The 27683-nt window shown below is 47.0% G+C and overlaps 1 protein-coding gene across 7 annotated transcripts in view; it reads left to right on the plus strand.

The window, feature by feature from the left end:
- TSPAN5 (tetraspanin 5) overlaps positions 1-27683 on the plus strand; it is a 201263-nt gene that overhangs the window by 139256 nt on the left and 34324 nt on the right. For all 7 annotated transcript variants that reach the window (XR_016212399.1, XM_051820160.3, XM_089303074.1 and 4 more), the window contains one exon: positions 19752-19802. Coding sequence is in view for 2 of the 7 variants with exons in the window: in XM_051820160.3 (XP_051676120.1) it covers positions 19752-19802 (51 nt within the window). In the remaining 5 variants the exon portion in view is untranslated. The remainder of the gene's footprint in view (positions 1-19751; positions 19803-27683) is intronic.

Here is a 27683-nt window from a genome sequence, read left to right on the forward strand (position 1 = left end):
TGCGCCCTGCTATTGGAAAAAGCAGTGTTCTAGAAGGCTCTCCATCACCTTTGCTCTAAGCTCTGCCCCTCCCCAGAGCCCTATTGTCCTTCATGAACACTTCCCTCATCTTGACATCTGGTGACCTTCTCTGAACTTCACCATTTTTGCTCAATCTCATTTATGGCATTTACTGCAAATTGCCTTTGATGTTAATTATTGATTTATACCTTATCTCCATGGCAAGGTGGCATCAGGGCATGAACTCTGTGGTGCCTTCATTTGTCACCCTGTGCACGTGGCAGGGTGTCCTCACAGGTATTTGTCACGCAGCACCTGGTGCTCTGGGTGCTTCCCTACCTTTGTGCTGACATTTGAAGGCCATAAATCAGAGCTTGTACCCTTGGGAGTGAGTCACTTCTGACCACGTCTGCTTCTTAGATCAGACATTTTCATCTGTTGGGCTGTCTCAGATTCCTTGTCTATCTGAAAAAGAGTGAGACTAGATTGGGACTGGGAGTCCAGCTTCCAGGTGAAGATTCTCAGTGTTTCCTGACACGGCTTTGCTGGCTCTCAGAAGTCCCTTTCAGCTGTGTGTGCAGAAATCAGCCTCCCCTCGGATTCAGCCCAGCCTAGTAGCTTTAAGCCTTGGATCTTTGCAGTCTGTAGCAGATAATGATTTTAGCCTGTGAGACCTGCATTTTATAGCATGAGACACTGTTAGATCTGTTTCTGTGTGTGTAGCCACTGATCTGGAGATCCTATATAAGAGCATGTACATATGCAGTATTGATTTATTCATGTGGAGCCTTTCATCTATAATGAAAAATATTACGTAGGCCCGAATAGTCATATTTGTATCTTAATTCCACACCACATAGCCTCACATTTGGAGCCCAGCTTTGCGATCCTGAGTAATGATGAGACTTAGAGAAGAGCAGGACCCCATTTATGTTTACACAAATTATCTACCCAAAGGTCGACCTCATTTAAAGGAACTGATTTAATTTAGGAAAGTTATTTCTTTCTCTTTTTAATCTAATTTAAGAAGCTTGACTGAAATGGTAATAGAGAGTAGAGAACTGCCTTTGCAGCTCTAACACAGGTCTAGACCTGGCAGCGTCTGTCTGCGGATAATACCTTGACAAACACAAATCAAATATGTTAGGAAATTATATACTAAAACCCGATCACTAACATTTAATGAAGCCAACAGTAAAAAGATTTTTGGAAACACTGATAACTGCTTAGCAAAAATCTGGGAAGAGTTTAACGGTATGCGGTGTTTGTAATGACTTTCTTAGAAAGACTGATGGACCTCTAGGTTTATATGGGACAATCTTGTTGGTCCCTAGGCAGTTGTTCTTCTTTGTGCATCGAAGAAGTGTAGGAACTTACGAAATGAGTTTAGTTTAATTCAGGTGCTCAAAGCATTTGCAGAAAAAGGAGTTCTTATTTAGCCTGTTTCCCATTCAATCCGCCATTTACCAGAGCTAAAATGTGTGTCAAGAAAGCAGGATTTGTCTTAAAGGAGCTTTGTAGAAAAATCTTCCTTCAATATTTAAATTGCTTGACAAAGTCATGGTCACATGGAAGTCAGTTTTGAGATGAGGAAGTTAAAATCAGGTGGCTTATTTATATTATTGGCTGAAAGCCGGTCTGATAGGATTGACATAGAGCACTAATTAATCACTCAGGGTCTCCTCATTCACTAATCACATTGCACGGAAACCTCCCTGCTGGCTGAGGCTCAAGGGCAAACCGTGGGCTTCCAGCCAGCTTATTTTTCATAAGCATTATGCTACCGCTATAAATTAATGTGAACCTAATAAATTCTGTCAGCGGTTTACTTTCCCATGGTGACCCTCCCTGCTTAAACAGCTTTAAATGAAATCTTATCTTGAGAATGAAAAGAAATTTCTTGCAAAAGGGAGAAAAAGAAAGATTTAAAATCCTCTTTGTAATCTTTTTCCCCACAGTATATGCTATTTCAGTTCTGATAAAAATCTGCTGGATGATTTGAATAATGCACAGATGACATGATAGTTTCTCTTTGTTATCTGAAAAGTGACCTTATATTTTCGTAAGTGGACTTTTTCCATTACATTTTTAGTCACGGTAATAGTGCCTATTAAATGCCTGCTATACACAGACTGCCTTAATTCAATGATTCTCACGCTGGTTCTGTGTGAATACTTTTGCTGCTTTCTTTTACAAGTAAGGAAATTGAGAGTTTGAGGTATGTGCCCGGGCTGCTATGTAAACATCAGGACCTAGATTTGAACTAACGTGGGTCACCCGTGGTATACTTTACTTTTTTGTTTTTTAATATTTATTTAGTTTCATCTTCCATGTGCTGGTTCGCTCCCCAAGTGCCTGCACCAGCTGGGGCTGGGCTGGGTTGAAGCAGGGAGCCCAGAGCTTTGTCTGGGTCTCTCATGTGTGTGGCAAGAGCCCAAGCACTTGAGTCATCATCTGCTGCCTCCCAGGGTGCATTAACAGGGTGCTGGGTCAAAAGCAGAGGCGCCAACACTTGAACTGGCACTCTGATATTGGGGGTGGGTGTCCAAAGCAGCACCTTTATCCACTGTGCCACGAGACCTGCCCCAGATTTTACCTTTGAAATTGAGAGTTTCCAATGGCCTTAATCTTTAAAGATATGATTCCTGTTTCTATGTTGAGGTTTCACATTCATCTGAATTATAAATCATTTTAGAAGCATGGTGATCTCTGCCACATTGTGTTGTATTTTCAAATCACTTTAATGTCATGCAGCTCTTATTCCAAGAACAAAAAGTTATGAACATCCTGAAACCAGAGGAAATAAAGTAAGTGCAGCTTACTCAGGTCTCTCATGCTATTGTTCAGCGTGAAGCTCTTCCAGACAATTCTGAGAGGAGAGCTCCCGAGTGTACGCACATGGATGCTCTCCAAGGCAGTGGATGTTTAGCACTCAGCCGTCCTTCCTGAAGCACTGAGTGGTATTATGGCCCCAGCTCACCCTCTATGCCATAGAATGTCCTAGAGTCTTATCATAAATTCTTATATCACATAGCATGCATAAGGATGATCTTGTCAAAAAGCCATTTCCCCTATTAAAAACACCTACCCAGAGAGGGCAGGTTGGTGTTTGGTGGCTGCTCTGATTCTGTGTTAAGCCAACACCTCTTAGTATGCAGTGCTGGTGTTCCTGGCTGAAAGGCATCCATTCCGTTTCTGTTTATAGTGCCATGAAAAGTTGGAAAGAGGAACCGCTGAGCTGAACATACAGAATAGCTAACTAAATGGTGCCGTCAGGCTGCCCTTTGGTTTGGAGGCGTCCCCTCCCTCCCGCTTTGTGAGTCACTGAGCCAGTACGACGGATCAAAGATGCCTCAGTGTGTAGAGCATTTTATGTGGAGGTTATTTGTCATCCACAGCAAAGGACTAATTGCCTCGAGGCCTTCTCTCACATGATAATCAATGGATTTGGATCTCCTGGGTGTGTTCCATGTAGCCTGCATTCATCTCTCAAGATGTTTTTAGATTTAGATTGAATACAAAGTATTAGAAAGGTGACGTCAGTCTAGTAAAAATACTACAGGGCTTTTCTTTTAAACATGAGTATACAGATAAAAAAAAAGAGTTAGAAGTGAAGGCATCTGCCATTTTTTTTTGTGATGTTGGATTTGATCAGAATTATGACTTCTGTTATCGCTAGGGAGAGGGCCACAAGGCCTTGCTGGGGTGCAGAAAGTGTTGTAAGATTCAGCATTTCAGAAGGCCCACTGGGGTCAAATTGAGTTTCCAAAAATTTTTCATAATGCATATTTTCCATGATATTTTTTTTCCTGCATGGAGCTCCTTTTTTTTTTTTTTTTTTTTTTTTTTTTTGGACAGGCAAAGTTAGTGAGAGAGAGAGAAAGGTCTTCCTTTACCGTTGGTTCACACACACACACCCCCAATGGCTGCTGCGGCCGGCGCATTGTGCCACTCTAAAGCCAGGAGCCAGGTGCTTCTCCTGGTCTCCCATGCAGGTGCAGGGCCCAAGGACTTGGGTCATCCTCCACTGCACTCCCGGGCCACAGCAGAGAGCTGGCCTGGAAGAGGGGCAACCGGAACAGAATCCAGGGCCCCGACCGAGACTAGAACCCGGTGTGCCGGTGCTGCAGGCAGAGGATTAGCCTAGTGAGCCGCAGCACCGGCCCATCCATGATATTTTTGAAGACCTTTTGTATACATTTTAATTTTTTGTTTTTGCAGCAAGATAAATTTATCTTTGATTTCAATTTTCTATGAACTTTTTGACACACCCTCATAGTCTTCTGGTGTTCTTTAACAATGATTTCTGACAAAGGCAAAATGTTTACTAAAATTTATCTGAAACATCCAGTTATTTCTTAGGAGTTGTTAATATTTATAGTTAAATAGAATATTTCTAAATGAAAAATTATACATTGACTGTAACACAGACACCTGTTTAGTAAGCTTCTTTGCCCCCGTAAATATATGAATGAATTATATTTCTTAGAAAAGAAAAATTTCTTCTGTAAAACAAACAAAAAAACCACCAAAATATAAAGCACACAGATACATAGGTGCAAAGAGCACTCATGTGCGTTTTCTTCAAGATTTAGAAGTAGTTATTACTTAACAGGTCCTCAGCCCCCTCAGCTCTGAGGAGCTGGTTCCTGCCTGAGCAAGGCGGAGCAAGCCAGTGCTGCTAGGGAAGAAGCGGTTGAGTGGGAGGAAAACACCAGCCCCTCTGTGTTGGTCAGGCCTTCCTCGCTGTAACAAATAGCTGAGCACAGCTACTCATGGTTTTGGAGGTTCACAGTCCAAGATGAGGAAGCCCCATTGGTCTGGTGTCAGAGGAGGCTTGTGAGTGGTGGAACACAGGCATTAGAAGGGTCACATGGGGTGGCACCACGGCTCAATAGGCTAATCCTCCACCTGTGGCGCCGGCACACCGGGTTCTAGTCCCGGTCGGGGCACCGGATTCTGTCCCGGTTGCCCCTCTTCCAGGCCAGCTCTCTGCTGTGGCCTGGGAGTGCAGTGGAGGATGGCCCAAGTGCTTGGGCCCTGCACCCACATGGGAGACCGGGAGAAGCACCTGGCTCCTGGCTTCAGATCGGTGTGGTGCACCGGCTGCAGTGCGGCGGCCATTGGAGGGTGAACCAACGGCAAGGGAAGACCTTTCTCTCTGTCTCTCTCTCCCTCTCTCTCACTGTCCACTCTGCCTGTCAAAAAATAAAAAAGAAAAAAAGAAAAAAAAAGGATCACATGGTGAGCCAGGAAGCAGAGAGCGCATTCAGACTTCTATAACCAAGCCTCTTGTGACAATTGCCTTCTGAGGGCATGCCCCCAATGACTTAAGAACCTCCCACTGGCCCCGCCTCCTAAACTTCATGAGTAGATCAGCTCTCACCACCCTAGGGCCAAGGCATTAACACGTGGGCCTTTAGGGGACGGGACACCTAAACTGATACCCACACCATAGCACTGTCTTCTGTAAAACAGTTACACTGCATGTCAACAAGCGCGAAGGGAGTGAGATTTCACCCTGCTGCACTGTCATGGATGCCAGCCGAAGTCCCTAGATCCTAGGGCAGACATCAGTCTCTCACAGGAAGAGCAGAACTGTGACGGAGTTTTTTCTCCCTACACAGAGGACTGAACTCTGGAAACAGACACCAGATAAGCATCAGTCACATGAGCAGTTTACCTACACTGATTTTAAGGACAGCACATATGCTGTATGACATAGCACAGCTATAGTATTTAGGTCTCTTCCTTCCTTTAACAGGTGGATAAAATGTGATACTTTAATTCTATTGTACCAGTATAATTGTATAGCACATCCTTTTCAAAACGTCTTCCCCGCGTTTGATAACCACAGTCTTACGTAGGTGGAGCAGGTGTTCTTACCCGTGTACACCTGAGGAGATTGGCATTCAGTGACTTTTCCACTCATTCAGCCAGCTGATATTCGGCTTAGCGCTGCACCCGGGGTCTCTTGACGCTCAGTCTGGCAGCCTTCTAAACACATTGCACAATTCTGCCTCCCCTCGGTCTCCTACACAGCACAGAGGATTCTAGAGATTTCTAGAATATTCCAGAGATCACCTAGTCCAGGTGTGAGCTCTATTTTTGGAAGTTGCTCTCCCCCTCAACTAATTCTATATCTTGCCGAGCCACACCTCGGGCAGTGTCTGGTGGCAGTGTTGAAGTCAGGGACTAATTTTGATTAAGAGAAGTTGCTTTTTTTTTTTAATGTTTTCTTGTTGCCCCACGTTTCTGTTTGTTTATTTTATTATGTGTAAGGCGGAGACAGATAGTCAGAGATCTCCCGTATGCTGGTTCATTACTCAAATGTCCACAACAACTGGGGCTGGGCCCCTCTGAATATAGGAACCAGGAACTCAGCCCAGGTCTTCCACATGAATGGCAGAGTCCCAACTACTTGAGCCATCACATGCTGCCTCCCCAGCGTGCACATTACCAGGAACCTGGAATCAGACGCAGAGCCAGGATTCAAACCCTGGCACTCCAGTGTGAAATACAGGAGTCCAATGCAGTGTTTTAGCACGATGCCAAATGTGCACCCCTTGTTGCTGTTTGTTTTAATTGCTGTGTGCTATAAATCTCAATTCTCCAGGACAGTACCTTTGTTCTCTTCTCTTACAGAGTGTATGAGTGCCTCAGCAGTAACCACAAAGCAATTATTTATTTATTGAGCTTATTCTGTGTGCAAGGTAATTTTGTAAACACATTATATACATTATCATATTTAGTTTTCCCAGTGACCCCATGATATATTTATTTATTTATTTATTTATTTATTTATTTTTTGACAGGCAGAGTGGACAGTGAGAGAGAGAGACAGAGAGAAAGGTCTTCCCTTGCCGTTGGTTCACCCTCCAATGGCCGCCGCGGCCAGCGCGCTGCGGCCGGCGCACCGCGCTGATCCGATGGCAGGAGCCAGGAGCCAGGTGCTTTTCCTGGTCTCCCATGGGGTGCAGGGCCCAAGCACCTGGGCCATCCTCCACTGCACTCCCTGGCCACAGCAGAGGGCTGGCCTGGAAGAGGGGCAACCGGGACAGAATCCGGCGCCCCGACCGGGACTAGAACCTGGTGTGCCGGCACCGCAAGGTGGAGGATTAGCCTAGTGAGCCGGGGCGCCGGCCTTCCTAATTTTCTAAATAGTATCAGCAACTTATCAAGTTGCTAAGGCTAACCTTGGGAATTGTCTTAGTTTCTCTTGTCTCCTGCAAGGTTCTCCCTCATTCATTCAATAGATACGGTCAGGACCCGCTGTGACCCACCTCTATGGTTGTGTTTGGGGAATACAGAATGAACTAAGCAGGTAAACACCCATTCCCTTGGAGCCTTTGCTTTTGTAGAAATGAATATCCCCATTTTATACATTTGGAAACTGAGGAATAGGGAAATCAGAGGACTTTCCCAAACTTACATACTCAGGATTCAAGCCCGGGAGTGTTGATTCAGGGCTCTCGGTCTCAACCTGTGCCTTCTGCTTCCTGTCATGAGGCCATGCTTTCCTGCTTTCAGCCCTCTGTCTGTCCTGCCTCTTCCCTTTTCAGCTGCTGTCCTGGCCACCAGGGTTGTTGTGGTAGCCGTCCCGCTGGGCTCACTGCCTTCCGTCTGACCTCCCTACCGTTTATTCTCTGCACAGCACTGGGATGATTTTTCTAAAAATGCAAATCTGATCTCTGTCACTGTTTTGCTTGAAATCCTCGGTTGGCTTCCCACGACCCCTGGAACCCACAACACTCATAGCTGTGCTGATCAGGCCCCTGCCTAGCCCTGCAGCTCTGAGGTTGTCAGACTTCATCACGTAGCACAGTTACCTGGAGGGCTTGTTAATAAGACGGCGCTTGCTGCTTCCTAACCACCCCCAGCACCCCCACTATGGTTTCTGCTACAGTAGGTCTGGGGCTGCCTGAGAATTTGCATTTCTGACGAGTTCCCTGGGGCTGCTGTGGAAACCACGCTGTGAGAACCACTGCCTGCCTGGTGCCTTAGGAACGCACTGGCAGATTCCTGAAGGGACACTGTGTTTCAGGCTTTGATCCTCTGCATTAGCTGCTGCCTCTGCAGGAAGTAGTCTTCCTTTAAAAGGCAGTTCAAGTGTCACTACCTAGGAAGCTTTCCCTAGCCCCAGGGTTTCCATGGCAACCCATACATGTCTCTGGGAAGGCTCCTTCCCTATCCTTGAGTTATGGTTTGATTTACCTGTCTCTCCCAGACCCTTAGCTCTTCGAGAAAAAAGATCATCTGTTACCTGATTCAGTTTTCTCTTCCCTGCACCCAGCACTGTGCCTGAATTTGGAATAAATTGAGTGATATAATCCTATTTACACCTTAAAAAGGAGTAATCCTATTTTTACTTTTATTTGCATTAATACTTAAATCATGCCTAAGATTTTCTGTAAAAACCAAGATGGGGGTAGGCATTTGGTGCAGTGGTTAAGACCCGCTTGGGATGCCCACATCTGATATTGGAGTGCCTGGTTTCCAGTCCCAGCTACACTCTCCAATTCCAGTTCCAGCTTCTTGCTAGTTAGTGCAGACCCTGGGAGGCAGCTGTGATGGCTCATGTACTTGGGTTCCTGCCACCCATATGGGAGACTTGGTCTGAGTTCATGGCCTGGCCCAGTTTCAAGCGGTTGTGGGTATTTGGGGAGTGAACCGACTGATGGGAAATTCTCTCTTGCCTCACTTTCTCTCTCTCCCCCTCCTTCCATCCCTCTCCCTCTCTCCCCCTCTTTCTTTCTCCTCCTCTCCTCCTCCCTCCTTCCCTCCCTTTCCCTCTTTCTCTCCCTCTCTCCCTCCCCCTCTTTCTCTCTGCCTTCTAAATAAATAAGTTTTTAAAAAGTCAAGACATTCAGCATGAAAAACAGTGTGCATCAGAGTGTTAACTTCCAAAGCCCTTTAGCAAGGGCTGCCCATCTCAGCTGTTTGACGCCAACAGCAGGGGCTTATCCTGCAAAGACCGATGTTGTCTGTAGATAACTTGCTCACTCCTCGAGCCTATGGTTTGAGATACTTGAGTTATCCCTCAGTCCTTCTCAGCCTGCAGAACATCCCTCTAGTATGTTTTCATCCTTGGTTTTATCTAATCAGGGAGTTACAGATGGGAGAGCCCAGGCAGTGTAAGCCTTCCTTTTTACTGAGACAAGCAAAGATTAGTGAGCTGTAAACTTGCAGCCTCTGTGTTTCCATCCAAGAGTGGATAGCTAATCCCTCATGTGCCTTTTTACGTGCTTGTATTGCCTGGGCCGTTTCCAAGAATATCGGTTTTATTATTTTCTCTCCCTGCCCATCTCAGATTACTAGTTCTGGCCCAAATGTCAAGCTCCAAGCTCTAACAAAGGAGTTTCCAAACAAGTCTGTCCCTGACTGTAGATGTTGCTTCAAGGGGTGCCCTGGCCTTCTCATGGGGAAGTCCAAGTTCAAAGGCAAACAGCCCTTTCATCCTCTCTGGGAAAAGGGAGGAGAGAACACAGGTGCAAAATGCCAGAGTGCCTCCAAAGTGACCACCTCCTCCCCTGCCCCTCCTCACCGATTTCCCAGGCCCTGCTGTGTGCCTGGTGCCCGGTGAACCTCTCTGGGTTCTGGCTGGATCATTCTGCATCCGCAATTCAGCAAGCAGGCAGAGGGCAGATCTTGCCTGCAGACAGCAGCATGGCTGGATTACAGATTCCCCCACATACCCAGAGGTTAAGGATGAAGCAAGTTAATCTTGTCTCTGTCTTAAGACCCTTATAGGGTGGACCTAGTGCAACACCAGGTTAGGCCGCCATTTATGACATGCATGTGTCGTATTGGAGCACCAGTTCAAATTCCCGCCGCTCTGCTTCAGGTCCAGCTTCCTGCTAATGTGCCTGCAAAGCAGGGGATGATGGCTCAAGCACTTGGGCCCCTGCCAGCCATGTGGGGGACTGAACAGAGTTCCTGCTCCTGACTGTTGTGGGCATCTGGGGAGTGAACCAGCAGATGGAAGATTTATTTCTTTCCCCCTCTCCCTTCCCCTCTCTCTCTGTCACTCTGCCTTTCAAATAAATAAATAAATAAATCTTTACGCAGAAAGAAAGCTCTCAAAGCAGCTTGAGCTGAGATGCGAGGGGTGACTTACAATAGAAACCAGGAAGTGCAGTCAGGGCTCCCAGCGATGAGCAGGAAGTGGTCAGGAGCACGTGTTTTTTGCTTGCTCTACTCTGCCTTTGACATCTGTGAGCTCTCTCCGTAGCCCATGGTGCGAATGCCCAGTACTCCCAACACTCTGTTGGAACATAAAGGAGACAGGGCAACAGAAGTCACCATGTCTAATACCAGCCTCCAGGGAAAGAGATGCCTGGCTTGGCCTACTGTTGCGTGGAAGGGCTCTGAGCCCCCTGTCCCACCTGACACAAGTCACCTGAGTAGAGAGGGAGGGTGGGTGTGGGTCTCCTGTGCAAACATGGCTGCAGGGGCTACCCTTGAGGGTGGGGCCGGTTTTCAGAAAGAGGAGCGCAGACTGAGAAGCGGCCTCAAGCAATATTGGTTATTATTCATGTCTCACATTCTTAAACGATTCTGTGGAAATCGGGTCTAGCAAAAGTAAACCCACTCAGACAGGATATCACGTGAAAACTCGGCATGACAAGGTTGGAAAGAGGCAAGATGCATCAAGCAGACATGATGGGGAGAAAGTCATTTTAATGTGGATTTCAAAATTAATGGATTTTAAAGTTTTGGGGATAATCACCCAGAATTCCTGAACTGAATTACCATGAAAAGAAGCAGAGACGGGCTGGTGTTGTGGTGCAGTGGGTTTAGCGACCACCTGCAGCACCAGCATCCTATAAGGACGCTGCAGTCCTGGCTGCTCCACTTCTGATCCAGCTCCCTGGTAATAGCCTGGGAAAAGAGCAGAAGACAGCCCAAATTCTTGGGCTCCTGCACCCATGGAAGAGACCTGGATGAAGCTCCTGGCTCCTGGCTCCTGCTTGGCCCAGCTCCAGCCAGTGTGGCCATTTGGGGAGTGAACCAGTGAATGGAAGATCTCTCTCTCTCTCTCTTTTTCTCTCTTTCTCTCTTTCTCCTGTCTCTCTCTCTCTGTGGCTCTGACCTTCAAATAAATAATCTTAAAAAAAAAAAAAAGAAACAGAGAAAAACAAAACAAAGCAATATACCCAGAAATTAAGCAGGATTTCAGGATATTGGAATTCTGAGTAGAGTTTGTTAGTTTCTTTTAAATGTGCAGGGAAGCAGGTATCCATTGTTCCAGAAGGACCCTCAGGCTGGTGTGAGAGGAGAGGGAGAGCGAACTGCAGGGCAGGTGCTGCTGCCACCCTGTGTGGGGATGTGCTTTCTGTGTAATGCAGGCCCATGGTTCCTGTGGTCTGACACAGGATCTGGCCGGGTCTTGTCACTCCTTTGCAGTCTGTGCATGGGTATGCTTGTATATGTGTGTGTGTGTGTGTGTGTTAAGGGCACACACAGCAAGTGATAACAAGTTCAAAAGAGAGGAAGCCTCTGATCACCACATGCCAGGGCGTTTTCTCAGAGTGTGAAGTCGGGTTTCGGGTCTCGTGGCCAGCTGTAGATGGTAGGCATAGGGGGCAAGTTGAGAAGTGTATGAGGAGGGTGAAGGGAACCAATGTGAGTGAAATACCATCCCAGACATTGTGCTCTGCTCTCTATTTTTTATTTTCACTTTTATTTATTTATTTGAGAGAGAATGAACGTACTCCCATATACTGCTTTGTTCCCCCCAGGTATCCACAATAGCCTAGGCGGGGCCAGGCTGAAGCCAGGAGTCAGGAACTCAATCTAGGTCTCCTACATGAGAGAGGCAGGGCTCCAGCTACTGAAGCCACCACCTGCTGCCTCCCAGGAGCTGCCATAGCAGAAAGCTGGGGTCGCTGGGACTTGAACTCAGACACTGCAGTGTGGGATGTGGGCATCTTAACCACCAGGCCAAGTGCTTGTCCTCAGGTGATCTGCTCTGACCCCTACAATTGCTCTGTGCCATTCATGGAGGCCCTTGTTACCTCCATTTGATAAGGACCCCTGCACTCCACAGAACCAGGAAACCTGCCAATGACTCTTCTACCCTTCTCACCCAGGTCTGTGGAGCCTAACATGGCCTGGCTCCTTTTTCCCTCTGTCCTGGCCACCTCAGCCACTCAGGTGGCTGCCCCAGGGAGCTCCAGGGAGCTCCTTTGCCTCTGCCTCAGGGCCTCCTCCTAGCTGCTCTCTCTGCCTGGAACACATTCCCCTGACATCCACCAGTGAACTCCTTCACTGCTTTGTGCCTTTTGCTTATTGTAGCTTAGCTTGGCCTCTCCGTTTTCATATTGCAGTGCCTGCCTCCAGCTCCTGCCACACTTCCACTTCCTTACTCTGCTTCTCATCTTCTAAGCTTCTGTGCCATCCACTCATTTATGTTTCTTTGTGTTCCCTCTCTCTCTGCGTACTCCAACTAGATTGTCAACTCCACATGAGTAGGTACTCTGGTCTGTATTATTTCCTGATTTGAGGCCGGCTTTGTGGTACAGAGAGTTAAGCCACCGCCTACGACTTCAGCATCCTGTATTGGGGTGCCAGTTCTAGTCCCAGCTGCTCCACTTCTGATCTTCCTGCTAATGTATGTGGGAAGACAGAGGAAGATGGCCCAGGTACTTGGGGTCCTGGCACCCATGTGGAAGACCATGATTGATTTACAGACTCCTGACTTCAGCCTGGCCCAGGCCTGGCTGTTTACAGCTATTTGGAGAGTAAACCAGTAGATGGAAGACCTCTCTATTTCTCCCTCCCTCTTTATATCACTATGCCTTTCAAATAAAATAATTGAATCTTTTCTAAAAAAGTAAAAATATATTCTGATTTACACAAAGCCCCTACGTGATGGCCTAGCTTTGTAGTGGATGCTCAATAAATATTTGCCAAATGAATGAGGAGTTTTTTCCAAAATCGCAGAACGGTGAGGCACTGGAGTCAGGGTTCAGCAGGCCGGGTTTACTCAGGCCACCCTGAGGGCAAAGTGAAGTGAGAGCCATTGACTCTGGCCTGGACAGGAATGTCCTGTTTACAAGTTCGAGCTTTATCTGTCATGCAATCCTACGTGTGGATTCTGGGCAGTTTGAACATGTGAATCAGGACACTGGGACCCGGTGGCAAAACTCAGATTGACCTTCTGCATATTGAATTTTCCACCAGCCCATGCTTGCTCCTGTGACCTGGCGAGAGTTAGACCCAGGGGCGTTTTAATCTTGAAATAAGTCCCTGCTCTATAAGGACATTTGTTTTTGTTAACGTAGGTATTTAGCACACTTGTATAGGCAGCTCCACCCCACCCACTGCTACCAGAACTTGACTGTTGTTGAGACCAAAGTGTCAGAAAATACCCGTTAAAGTGCACGTGGTGACCAGAAAGCACCCCGTTCCTAACGGTGCTTTCTCTTCCTCCCTTTAGATGCTTTAAGTGCAGCTCTCCTATTTATTTAGGCAGAGGATAAAATTTTCTTAAAGATGTCACCCGAATGCTAGGTTTTTCCTTCTGTTGTTATCTAGGATAATTTGTGTGTGTGTGTGTGTTTTCTTTTTTGCAAAGCAGAGAAACAAAGGTTTCCCGACTGTTGATTTACTTTCCAAATGCCCTCAACAGCCAGGGCTGAGCCAAGCTGAAGCCAGGAGCCCAGAACCCCATCTGAGTCTCCCTCTTGGGTGACAGGGACCCAAGTACTTGCATCATCACCTGCTGCCTTCCTGGGGTGTACATTGGCAGGAAGCTGGAATCAGGAGTGGAGCTGAGACTCAAACCCAGGCACTCAGATATGGGATGCCAGCATCCCAAGTGGAATCTCAAATAGTACCCCAAATGCCCAGCCCAGAATACCATGTTTGAGGCTCCAGTTTAGGCGAGAACACTGACTTTTATTTTCTTCAGTCGTGTTTACCTTATGCATTGTTATCTTGAGTCTATTCACAGGAGCTTGGCAGTTGCCATTGACCTAACTGCTGTTTTTAAGCAAAGTGTCAATTTAAGAGTTGCTTTTGAACTTTGATGTAAACTGTGTACCTAACTGCTGCTTCTTAGGAATGAAATTGGCAGAGGTAGTGGCGGAAATGTTATATGGATTTTTAAATAACTATTTTTTTCAAGCTCACAATCTGAAGTTTGCTTCAAAGGGAATTCAGATAGCAGACAAACTACCTGTAAAGGAAAACTGCCCTTCAGAAATGTGGCTGGATGGAGCTAGTTGTGAAACTAGCACCCAAGAGTTACTTCTGTCAGAGAATGATGAGCTTGAAGCTGCAGCCTCCAGGTAGACGATTCCAGAAACATAGGAATTGCCCTTCATCCCTCCATCTCCTGCTCACATCTCCCCAGCACCTCCCTATCAGTCATCATTGAAAACGTCCCTGTTACTTCTCAGTCACTCTCAGATCTGTCTAAACAGGCGCAGGTCTTGCCCGCCTCCTTCTGGTGTGGGGTATCTACTCTGGTTTCTCCACTAGGGCCCACTTGAATCCACAGTTCTGCAGCCGCAGTTGGCATTCCTCTCAAGCCCAGATCCAAAGAAGGCCTGCCTCCCCAACTGACCAGGGCCACCAAATGCAGGTGGCCTTACATGGTTTCCTGTTTCTCTTAAGGCCGTGACAGATTCCTGAAGGTGGCTTACACGGCCTTATGGGCTGGTGCGTGCTTGCACTGCTCATTGCAAACTCACCATGCCTTTCCCTCTTCTCCCATTTTCTGCGCTCCAGCCCCCACCAGTCACCTCTTAGACTCATTGTCTGGCCATGCTCTTCTCACCACCAAGACTTTGCACATTCTCTTCTCTCTGAGTGTTCTTCTTTCCTTTATTTGCCTGTTAACTCCATATCAGCTTACAGACCCCAGGTCGCACATCCCACATCAGGGAAGACCTCCTGCCTGGGTCTGAGTCAAATCCCTCTCTTGGAATCTTCCGTGGCCTTCATTTGCTTTTCTTTGTAGTACAACTCAGGGGAAGCTCCACCTTTTACCCTTGGATTCTTTGGTTACTATCACTCTGTCTTACTGGACTGGGAATTCACTGCCAACAGGAACGACATCAGTTTTCTTATCTCCATTTATCCTAAGAGCAAAGTGGTATCTCACACAGAGTAGGAGGAGCCCAAGAATATTTGTCAAAGATTATAACTGCCTCTTGAAGTATCCAGTGTTATGCCAGCTAGAATGGGGCGCCAGTCCACTTCTAAAACTTGGGAGGCTCAGCTGGGATGAAAGCCACCAGATGTGAAGGAAGGGGCCTTGGGCTCGTGAGCCTTGGGGACAAGGGGGTCGATGTGTCCTTCTAGAGCCACCCAACACTGCATCACAGCCCGGGGCTGTTTCCTACCCAGCTTGTCCAAGGATCAGCTCTCCTGACTCCTGTCCTGCCTAGCCTGGCCTGTTCGTCCATCAGCTGCTGCTGTTTCCACCGAGGGCCACCCTGGTGCCCCATCAGGAAGCCTGACTTCTGACGCCTGCCAGCGAAGGGCACAGTGCAGAGTTCTATCACACGTCTCCATCCCTGAGCTGCCTCTGGGCTCAGACATAGTTTGCATATTAGGAAAGGGCTGTGATGGCTTTGAGCTGATGTTGAGTCAGATTTCCTGAGCAACCTAACACAGGCACCTATGTGATTTGAGAGAAATACTTAAAATGTCCAAGCCTCAGTGGCCTTATCTATGAAGTGGGGATGATAACAATACCTACTGAATGGGATTGTTCTGGAGTACTGTAGAACAGAATTATTCTACCGAAATACAACAGAGCAAGCCACAAATATAGTTTATATTTTCCATTAGCTATATTTACTGAGTAAAAGAAACAGGTGAAATTAATTATGATTTGTTTCAGTTAACCCAGTATATCCAAAATATGATCATTTCAACATGTAATCACTAATAAACTAGTAATGAGATATTTACATTGTTTTTATTTACAATGTTCTGATTCATATAAAGTCTCAAACACCAGTGTACATTTCACATTTACCATCACATCTCAGGTTGAACTAGCCACATGTCAAGTGCTCAGTAGCTAGGGCCTACTGTGTATGGCACTGCTGTTTTAACTAATTCCTACCAACTACAGGAACTCAGCTCATAGTTACCATTCAACAAATGTTGGCAAAAGGATTGTTACTCATTTTAAAACATCAAAAATTGAGTGGGTGGCTTGGACATTTGGCATAATGGTTAAGATGTCACTTGGGACACCAAATCCCATATCAGAAAGCCTGAGTTAGAATCCTGGCTCCATTTCTGATTTCAGCTTTCTGCCAGTGTGCACCCTGAAGGCAGCAGGTGCAGTCTTAAGTACTTGGGTCTCTGCCACTCTCATGGGAGACCTGGGTCGAGTTCCTGGCTCCTGTTTTCAGCCTGGCTTGACCCCAGCTGTTGCAAGCATCTGGGGAGTGGGTCAGCAGATGACAGATCTTGGTATCTAGCTCTCTGTCCCTCTCTCCCTGTCTCACTTCCCCTCCCCTCACTCCTTCTCCTCCCCCCTCAAATGTAAACAGATAAAATCTTGTCTAAAAACTGGGTGGACAAACATTTGTCCTGCACATTTGCATGACCTGCCATATGGGATGATGCCTCAGAACTGCTGTTGTTTCTGTTTCAAAAGAATCAGGGTTTGTCTTGAAGAGTTCTCAGCCAGGCCCTGTACGTCAGCCTCTTTGGCCTCAGAGTGAGGTCAGCTTGGAGGTTTCTGATCATCTCCTCTTTGGGAGGTGGGGAAGAGGAAACTGAATGGGGCTCAAGTGCTGCGTGCCTGTCTCCACTTTTTGGCTCTTCTCTGTTTAATTATTTGGAGCTGGAACAACCTGATTTTAAAACAAAACACATGGGCTGGGAGTCGTGGGGAGAACGCTGGCTTAGTGATGTATTACCGAAGGCATGTGTCAAGTTGAGGCCCCATCCCCTGATCCACTTGCTCGCGTAGGTACTATTTTCCTGAACTTCAAATTCAGTTCTTTTTCCAAATTCTTAGACCTGCTTGGGAAGTCCCCGTGGAAGGAGGAAATACCGGGCCAGTGCTGTAGAAGAAGTTGGCTGTGGGTCTTCTCAAACACTCTTTTTTCTCTGTCTCCTTTTTGTTGCAAACCATTGGGTCCCAGGGTATTTAAATGGTTCATGAAAGAGCAAATGTTTTTCAAGGTGCCACAAAGAGAGAGGAGCACTGTGCAGAAGAGGGGCAAGCTGACTCACCGCTGGATTTCTCTCTCCTGGTCTGCAGCCAGTTCTCAGGGGAAGGAAGGTTTTGTCTCCCTTGACCTCACCAGTGCCTCCTTTGCTTGCTGGGAGAGGAATATTTGATATCCTGGGTACTTTCCATAGAATTCTAGCTTGAATGCCTCCACTGTCCATCCCATGAAGGAAGATGGGAATTTATCAGGACTGATGAGAACTTGTGCTCATCTTACTCAAACCTCTGCTCCCCTACTTGGAAGAGGCGTGCCTCTACAAACTCTCTTTCTAAGCCTCATGTCCCTCTTCTCTAAAAGCGAGACAGTTCGAAGTAAAAGTGTTGTGATGCTCAGGAGAGGCATTGCATACAAAGCACGTAGCGTAGCGCTGGGCTATAAGTACAGGCATTGTGCCACCCAGCGACCTCATGGTCAACAGTGACCACATACGTGACAGTGGACCCATAAGACTGTGTCACCGAGTGAGGTGGCAGCCATCTTAATTTGTGTAAATGCGCTCTCTGGTGTTCCTGCAGTGACAAAATCGTGTAAAGATGCATCTCTCAGAGTGCACCCCAGCCTTCAGCTGCTCGTGATTGTGAACATAGGTGATTCAGCAAGGCCCTCAGCAGTGACATGTCCGTCCGTACCAGCGGCAACAAACACCGTCGGCCACCGTGTCCTCTGTGGCTTGTGACACTGTGACCAAGGACTGCCTGGAGAGCTGACTCAACGTGTCCCTGAAGTGCATTAGTGCCTGGAAGTCAGCCATGTCACTGGGACGAGTTTGATGTCAGTGTGTGTGACGTCAGAGGCTTACCTCTGTGCTGAGGCTTTCTGGTTATGGTAGGAGGATAGGAGTCTGGGTGTTCACTTTGTTAGCAGTTGTTTTGTGTTTTAATGGGAACCCACGAATCTGAGAGTAACATGCTGAATTGTTAGAATTTTGTACCACTGAGTCACTGAGGGGTGCGTTTGCTTCTTGATCTGAAACATAAAGTGAAATGCCACTCCCCCCCCCCCCCCCCCCCGGCCGAGTAGGGGCTGCTGAGCACAGCTTTTCTGCTGGGATGTTGAAAACCAGAAAGCTTTCTAAACACTTGGCAGACAGCTCCCCCACAGGAGCAAGGGAGGGAGGAAAGGAGTCTTCCGCTTTGGCTAAATCACGGCCCAGCTCTCCTGTCCAGGGCCTCAGAATGCATCGCGTGCTATCCTCCGTGTCGGAGAACTGTCGGAGCTTACAAGCCTGTCTGTTTCCTCGGCTCCTGCTATTTTTCCCAGTCCCACTTCTGATTTATTAACCATTGCCTGCAAAGTGCCAGAAGGTCCCTGCTGGGAATGGCAAAGCCCTGTCCAGGTGGACAGGTCTCACATTCGCCTGAGCCCGTAAAGAGTACCCACCTTCCCTCTCCGCGGACTGCTTTGCTGCCATTGAACTTGATCAAGGTGTGAGTCAAGTAAGCCGTGTGTGCTGCTGCCATTAGACTGAACCTGCCCGGCAGCCTGCTCACTCCCCTTTTGCCTCAGTGTTTGGGAGAGAAATTCCGAGTTGCTGTTGATGATACGGATGAGGAGTAAGGTCTCTCTTTCCTCGTAGCCCATCGCAGCCAGTCACTGAGTTCCGAGCGGGCAGGCAGCCTTGTATAATGCATCATCAGATCTCCAGCACCCCAACTCCAAGGCCCTACTCTTTTAGGTACCATCAAGGGAGAAGCTGTCAATTTCAAGGCACATCCCAGTTTCAGAGATGCTACAGTGTAGAGGGAAACCAGTGTCTCACAGCAGATAGGGTATGATGAGAACCAGTTGAAGTGCAGAATCCTCTTGGTTATCAGCCACTTCTCCCATTTCACTCCCAACCTCACCCCTCACCCCAGCTCAGTGACAGAACTGTGAGTGGTGAGAATGGGTGTGAGGTGCGCCTCTCCACTGGGCTCCACACCTGACTCAATCCCACATGCCCTTGTGTGCTGCCAGCTATGCACGAAATTACAGAGCTGAGTTTAGACCCGTGAACTGCCACTTCAGTCATTTAAGTTTCTGAAAGACAGAGGCACCATGGGATTTCTTTGGATCACGTCCAGCTTAACAAGATTTAAGTTACCTTTTGAAGGAGAGATACAGGGTTTGGGGAGGGACTTTGGGGACCTCTGTGTGTCCCTCTGGCTAGCCCGTGTACCATAGTATGATGGCAAAGAGAGGGCCACTCGCTCCTCTCTCTTCATGCCCCTGCTCATCCATTTTCTGGATAAGGTCGGGCTCAGATGCGTGGGGATACTCACTTCTTCCTCGCCTACCTGAAACGGCAATATTAAACGTTATTGATGACTTTCATTTCACTCATGATCCCATCTAATTATTGTTATTCATAATCCGAATGACTTCTGAGCGCCTATGGGTTTCCGACCCATCTTGGTGCTATGAAAGATGGTTAGTCGGGTTTTAGAGAAATGTATTTCCCAACGAGATTACGTGACAAAAGAATTGAACACTTTCTTATTTGTACTAGTAAAAAAGTGGTCTTTACCTCTATATTTACACTGCTTGCTTGCTTTCTTTCAGTTTTTGGGGATAACGTTTCTTGGAATTGGACTGTGGGCGTGGAATGAAAAGGTAAGTTGGATATTATGAAAATGCACGCATTTTCATGAGAGCATGCACGTTATTTTATCTGTGATGCCTCTATTGTTGACAACTGCAAAGTATAGAGAAACATGGCTCATTAGTGCAAGGCCACATTCTTGGAAGACAAATGTCATATTCTCAAAGACTTTAGGAATGAAGCCTAAATCAAAATAATTCCAAAGGAGGAGATGGTGTTTGACTTGGCGGTTGTCACTGGTTAGGATGCCGAGTCTCACATTGGAGTACCTTGGTTTGATTCTCTCCAGCCAGGCTCCACAGTGGCGTTGGCTCAGAGTGGGTTCCTGTCTCCCATGTAGAAGACCTTGACTTAGTTCCCAGCTCCTGGCCTCTTAGTTCAGGCATTTGGAGAGTAAGCAGTGAATGGAAGCATACTCTTTGTCTCTCTGTCACTCTCTCAAATTTTTTAAACACTTATTTATCTATTTATTTGAGTGGTAGAGTTATAGAGAAAGAGAGTCAGAGACCTAGAAAGAGGTCTTCTATCCACTGGTTCACTCCACAAGTGGCCGCAACGGTGAGAGCTGGGCTAATCCAAAGACAGGACAAGGAGCTTCCTCCAAGTCTCCCAAGCACCTGAGCCATCTTCCCCTGCTTTCCCAGGCTGTAAGCAGAGGGCTAGATCAGAAAGGGCGCAGCTGGAACATGAACCAGCACCCATATGAGATCCCAACACCATAGGCAGAAGCTTAACCTACTATGCCACATGGCCAGCCCCTCAATTTTTTTTTTTAAATTAAAAAAGTAATATATCATGCTGAGTGAAATAAGCCAGTCCCAAAGGGACAAATATCATATGTTCTCCCTGATCAGTGACAACTAACCGAACACCAAAAAGGAAACCTGTTGAAGTGAAATGGACACTATGAGAAACAGTGACTTGATCAGCCCTTGTTCTGTTGATGTACAACTTAATACTTTATCTCTTTTAGTATTTTTTTTGTTCTACTAAATACTATTGGTTGAACTCTGTAATTACACACAGTTATTCTTAGGTGTTGAAATTTAACTGAAAAGTGATCTCTGTTAAATATAAGAGTGGGAATAAGAGAGGGAGGAGAGGTACAATTTGGGACATGCTCAAGCTGACTTGCCCCAAATGGTAGAGTTAGAAACGTGCCAGGGGATTCCAATTCAATCCCATCAAGGTGGCATGTACCATGCCATCTCACTAGTCCAAGTGATCAATTTCAGTTCACAATTGATCACACTGATAGGTCTAAGAGTCAAAGGGATCACACAAGCAAGACTAGTGTCTGCGAATACTAACTGATAGAATAAAAAAGGGAGAGAACGATGCAACATGGGAAGTAGGATACACAGCAGACTCATAGAATGGCAGATGTCCTAAACAGCCCTCTGGCCTCAGAATCAGCCCTTAAGGCATTCAGATCTGGCTGAAGAGCCCATGAGAATATTTTAGGCATGGAAAGCCAAGACACTCTGGCAAAAACAAAAAAAAAAAAACAAAAAAAAAAAAACAAAACAAACAAACAAACAAAAAAAAAACTAAATGAAAGATCTCTGAGAGTGAGATCCCAGTGGAAAGAACAGGGCCATCAAAGAAGGAGGTACCTTTCTCTGAAGGGAGGAGAGAACTTCCACTTTGACTATGACCCTGTCTGAATAAGATCGAAGTTGGCAAACTCAAAAGGCTTCCATAGCCTTGGCAACTCAGGACTAGAATCTAGGGAGATTACTGACACCATAAACAAGAGTGTCAAATTATTAAGTCAACAACAGGAGTCATTGTGTACTTACTTCTCATGTGGGATATGTCCTTAATGTGTTGTCCAATGTGAGTAATGTTATAATTAGTACTGAAACAGTGTTTTACACTTTGTGTTACTGTGTGGGTGCAAACTGATGAAATCTTTACTTAATATATACTAAATCGATCTTCTGTATATAAAGATAATTGAAAATGAAAAAAAAAAAGGAGGAGAGGTACAATTTGGGACATGCTCAAGCTGACTTGCCCCAAATGGTAGAGTTAGAAACGTGCCAGGGGATTCCAATTCAATCCCATCAAGGTGGCATGTACCAATGCCATCTCACTAGTCCAAGTGATCAATTTCTGTTCACAACTGGTCATACTGATAGGTCTAAGAGTCAAAGGGATCACATAAACAAGACTAGTGTCTGCTAATACTAACTGATAGAATCAAAAAGGGAGAGAACGATGCAACATGGGAAGCGGGATACACAGCAGACCCATAGAATGGCAGATGTCCTAAACAGCCCTCTGGCCTCAGAATCAGCCCTTAAGGCATTCGGATCCTGCTAAAAAGCCCATGAGAGTATTTCAGGCATGGAAAGCCAAGACATTCTGGCAAAAAACAAACAAACAAACAAACACCCAAACCAAACCTAAATGAAAGATCTCTGCGAGTGAGATCCCAGTGGAAAGAACGGGCCATCAAAGTAGGAGGTACCTTTTTCTGCAGGGAGGAGAGAACTTCCATTTTGACTATGGCCTTGTCTAAATATGATCAGAGTCAGTGAACTCAAAAGGCTTCCATAGCCTTGGCAACTCATGACAAGAGCCTAGGGAGATTACTGACACCATAAACAAGAGTATCAATTGTTAAGTCAACAACAGGAGTCACTGTGCACTTACTCCTCATGTAGGACCTCTGTCCTTAATGTGTTGTTCAATGTGAATTAATGCTATAAGAAGTAATCAAACAGTACTTTATACTTTGTGTTTCTGTGTGGGTGCAAACTGTTGAAATCTTTACTTAATATATACTAAATTGATCTTCTATATATAAAGATAATTGAAAATGAATCTTGATGCGAATGGAGTGGGAGAGGGAGCAGGAGATGGGAGGGGTGTGGGTGGGAGGGAAGTTATTGGGGGGAAAGAGCCATTGTAATCCATAAGCTGTGCTTTGGAAATTTCTATTTATTAAATAAAGGTTAAAAAACAACAACAAAAAAGTAATGCTATAAATACACGATGGATACTGTGATCTGAGCAGTTAGCTATGAGATAATTTCCTGACCCTGGCACAAGAACTTCAATAATGTTTATAAATATCATTAAGTCACCTTGTAGTGTTTTTTGTTTTTTTTTTAAACCTTTTGGAAGACAAGCTATTTTTTTTTTTAAATTTAGTGTTATACGATAAACGGTTAGCATGTAGTATGAAGTAAGTGGAATATAAATCCATGTGGAGTGTCAGATAAATTCATCACTAATGCTAAAGAATGTGAAAACTTGGCTGTGGATTGCAAGTGTTAAGAAATACTCAAAGCTTGTGCTCCTGTACCAAGCAGGCAACGGGAAAAGCTGGAAATAGAGAGCAGCCTGTTCAAGGGCGCAGTGAAGATCGTGACGTTTGGGCGGTTGTAGCTACATCACCTGCCGCATTGCATCTCTGCTGGTGTTGGCTGCGCAGGAAAACTTTGTCTCCTACCTGGTCCAGAGAGTCTGGTGTTGGGATTGGTTAAAAGTTTGTATAAACTGAGGGATTAGCTTGAATTTTCCCAGAAGGCCATTCTGCTTTCTCTTTGGTGCACCACCCTCTGAGCCTGGCCAGGGCTGAGTTCTGTTGAAGAGGTAAATGTCTGCAGGGCCACTGGCAGCAAAGAGAGAAGCAGCGGGGAAGGAAGGGGGGCCACCAGCAGGAGCCTCTCGGGTGCAGGTGGCAAGTCCCACCATGGAGACCAGGCTCAGACAGACTGCAGAAACGCAACACGCGAGGTGAAGCCTGGGCTTGGAAAATTCACTCAGGTACCGAATGCGCCTGTGTGATGTCAGATGCTTCCTGGAAAACGAACCACCTTCTAACAGCCAGTGTCCCCCAGTCGAGTCCCCCAGACAGAGGTAATTTTATCTCCAGGAGCTTTGACAGTGAATACAGGTCTTCTCAGGGGTTCTGATTAGTTTCTGCCTCCATCCCACTTCAGCTCCGAGATGTATATTGGAGGAATCTCAGAAATTCCTCCTTTTTAGAAGGCGTCCGGTTGGCTAAATGCCAGACAACGCAGCTTTTTATAAGTCCTTTGCTACGAGTCCATCTCTCTCTGCTTTGAGAAGATGCTGGAAGGCATTACATGACTAATGGTTCTTCCAGTAAACAAAGAGTTAGTCGTTTTGAAGTGATTTTTATTCTTTTTGTGAAGCATTATCTTTTTATTTCATCGGTTGCCTCAAATGTCTCTTGTTTGATGGAATCACAGACTTCGAAAACTGACACTAATATCAGAGCAAGGGAGTGAGTGGCTCGGTCTTGGGGAAGTCCCTTCTCTTCCGAGGCCTTCATCCATGAATAGGATGATTCTCCAGGGAGAGGAAGTCATCTGGCCACAGTTGGACCCCAGAGAACACAGGTGTTTGGCCATGCAGCAGCCCCGCTGGGTGAGCACTGGTCACTTTCCTGGGTCCTGGGCACGGGGGTCCAGCAGATGATAGTGCAGAGTCCCTGCCTCAGGGAGCTGGCATTCTAGTGGTGGAGACACAGAAAAGAAGCCGTTAACTGGCTGAGGATTTGTGTCCAGTACTGCTGAGTGCTAGCAAGAAACATCAAATGAAGGCTGGGGGGCTGCCCGGAAGTGGCAGGAGGAGGAGCGTCTGGGGGGAGTGGTTGGGAACAGTCTCCCTGAGGAGGTGGCTTTGGAGCGGAGGCCTGGATGAAGCAGAAGAGATGCACAGCGGTCTAAGGGCAGGGCATCCAGGGACGAGGGAGCAGCAGGTGTGCTGGCCCCGAGGCAGGGCCTTGGTGAGTCTAAGGAGTGCGCACAGGGCCAGGAGGACTGGAATGGAGAGATCAAGGACAAGGAGCAGGAGGGGATTGGCAAGAAAGGCAGGCAGAGGCCAGCCTGGGCACAGGTTTGGATGTGTTCTGGGTATGAGAGGAGTGCTTATTTGCTTTTTAATGAAATGAATACATGCATTTATTCATTTGAGGGGGAGAGAGAGAGAGAGAGACACCTCCCATCTACTGGTTCACTCCCCAAATGCCCTGGAGCCAGGGACTCAGTCCAGGCCTCCCATGTGGGTGGCCAGGACTCAACTACCTGAACCATCACATGCTTCCATCCAGCATGTGCTTTGGCAGGAAGCTGGAGTCAGGAGCAGAGCTGGGACTTGAACCCAGGCACTCAGATACGAGATGTGGGTATCCTGGTGCCATATTATCCACTGTGCCCGCTGGGGTATTTTGATTTAGAAGTGTCCTGATCTGACTTTTGACTTCGATCTCTCTGACTGCTATGTGGGGAAAGAGCACAGCTTTGGGATGCTCTATGGGTGAGTGTTTGTGTCTCCCCAAAATGATGTGTCGAGGATGTAACCCCCAGTGTCATGATATTTGGAAGTGAGGCTTTGTGAGGCAATTTGGTGGGGTCCTCATGAGTGGCATTAGTGCCTTTGCTATAAGAGACAGGCGAGAGATGATGTCTGTGCCAGGTGAGGGCAGAAGTGGGCAGGGGGCCTCCCCAACACTGCCTCTGCCCGTGCCTCCATCTTCCCAGCCTCTGGAACCAGGAGAAACGCATCCTTGGTGTTTGGAGACCCGGTCTGTGATATTTGTGAGGTGACTGACAGAGGGCTGGGGAATGGGTTCCTGCGTTCCCCATCTCATCTGTGGGACTTCAGGCAACTGCATTTTCTCCTCTGAGATGCCCTTACCCTGTGTGTATAGTGAAGACAGCTACTCTCGCCCGATAGGGCTGCTGGGAGGATCCAACGAGATGGCTGCCAGCACCGTGCTCACCACAGACCTGGCTCTGTCCACTGGACGCGTGGTGTAGCATGTCCACTCCCACGTGGAGGCAATAGCAGGACAGTGGCCTTGACAGCTGCCTCTGATTTTTGAGCGTTTCAAGCTCTGCTCCGTGGACCAGAGAATGGGGTTAGTTTTGAGGCCATGTCGGGAGGGTGTATTGTGCTTCGATTGCCTTGGTAATTGCAGAGGTCTCTCCATCATGGTCCTCTGGGTTACCCTCTCAGCTGGGCCAGGCCTCTGAAGGATGACATTGAGGTGTAGCCCAGCCAGGTCAAGGATAATAGGCAGTGTGCACCTGCTGAGCCTGTGAATCAATATAGTCCAGGGTGTGGTGACATTTCCTCTCAGGGAGGCCTGCAAAGGTAATTCCTGGAACTGGGTCACGGCTGGAAGGATCAGATTTCCCTAATTGATGGAGTCTTCAACGTGTTTATGTGCCGTTCAGATGTATTGGAGGCAAGCCTTATTACCTCTCATACTTACTTAACACCAATCTGAGTTTTAAACCTAGGGCTGTTATTGCAGTTGAATATTAGACGTAATAATTACATAATTCATTTGATCTAAGTTCCAAATCAACTGTGAAGGCACAAAGGGAGAGCATGTCTCCAGGGGAAGCTGGTTGCCAGGGAGGTTTTCAGAGATCGGAGGCTCTGCCCTCTAGAAGGAACGTTAATGAGGATGTGGCATGAGGCACCTTGACAGTACTCTTGGCAACTTCCAGCCATGATCAACTCATTTGCTCAATTAGCATTTATTGAGTACATATCATGTGACAGGACTTGTGCTGAACTGTCGGGCTATGAAGATAAAGAGGCCTCATTTCAGACCTCAGGGAATTTACTACCTAGTTATAGGAAGAGAAGGCAAAAATGGGTCATATGTACACAAACACATGCATGGATAGTAGACGGCCTTACTCGCTGGTTAGGAGTGTGTGTACATTTAACAGTCCCCACAGCACGGTGATCCCCATTTCTGTCTCTTTGCATGGCTCTTACTATTGGGAAGACCTTCCTTTTGCCACACAGGAAGCATGTCACGCTGGGTTTACTCACTGCTGCTGGAGCGACACTGTTGTATCCCACACAGTGAGTCCTTCCACATGTTAGCCCCTGTAGCATCTCCAGGCAGAGGCCTGGTTCCTTCAGAGTTTGCAGCTGCACAAATGCACCTGTCTGGGCGATCCTCACAGGCCTTGGTTGTGTTCCTCTGACCTGCTTCTGTACCCCTGGAAGGGTGTTTGGGGGCTGTAGAGGGTATGTAGCTGTGCTGTCTTTCCTGCCCTCAGCTGGGGTCAGTGTGGCTGGACATCCACTATTGATCACTCAGAGTCCCGAGTTGGTCATAGACCCAGCTGGTTTACCCCATCACCCCACGGCTGCCTGTTCTTCAGAGTCTCATACAAGATTGCACTGGGAAATCTTAGCCTACCTCACCACTTGCAGAGATTACTGGAGAGCGGAACCGTCATCAAGCATGCTGTCCGTTCTGCTCAGCTTGGTTTCAGGTGCACATTTAAAAACATACAGAGACAGAGGCAGAGAGCATGCCCATCTGCTTGTTTGATCTCCAGATGCCTGCAGTGGCCAAGACTGAGCCAGGAATGCCATCCAGGTCTCTCACATGGGCAGCAGGAACCCAATTACTTGACCCTTCGCCTTCTGCCTCCTAAGGTCTGCACTGGTGGAAGCTGAGGTCAGGAGCTGGAACTAGGACTCAACCCTAGGCACCCAGTGTGGGACACTGGCATCTGGACCTCTAGGCTGAATGCCCATTCCCCAGTTGCACATTTAGACCACCCTGCTCCCTTGATTCCTCCCTCTAAATCAGGCCTTTCATCAGCCTGTTCTTTCCCCTGTGCCACCTGGGAAATTCTGATTCAGTAGGTCTGGGACGGATGCTGGGATGCTCCATTTCACCAAGGCTCCTGCATTGTTCAGATCACAGTCGAGGTTACTTAGGAGTGATAAAAGCCACGGACATGTTGAGGGCCGAGGACAGAGCCCAGTGAAGAGTCCCTAGAAATGTCCTTTGTTGTTGACAGTCATTCACTTGTGTGTGCCCTTGAGTGTCATCAGCCAGGCAGTTTCTAATCCATCTCCTTGACATTGCT

The sequence above is a fragment of the Oryctolagus cuniculus genome, chromosome 8, assembly GCF_051225735.1.
Source record: "Oryctolagus cuniculus isolate XC-2025 breed Fujian yellow rabbit chromosome 8, ASM5122573v1, whole genome shotgun sequence".
Taxonomy (NCBI): Eukaryota; Metazoa; Chordata; class Mammalia; order Lagomorpha; family Leporidae; genus Oryctolagus; species Oryctolagus cuniculus.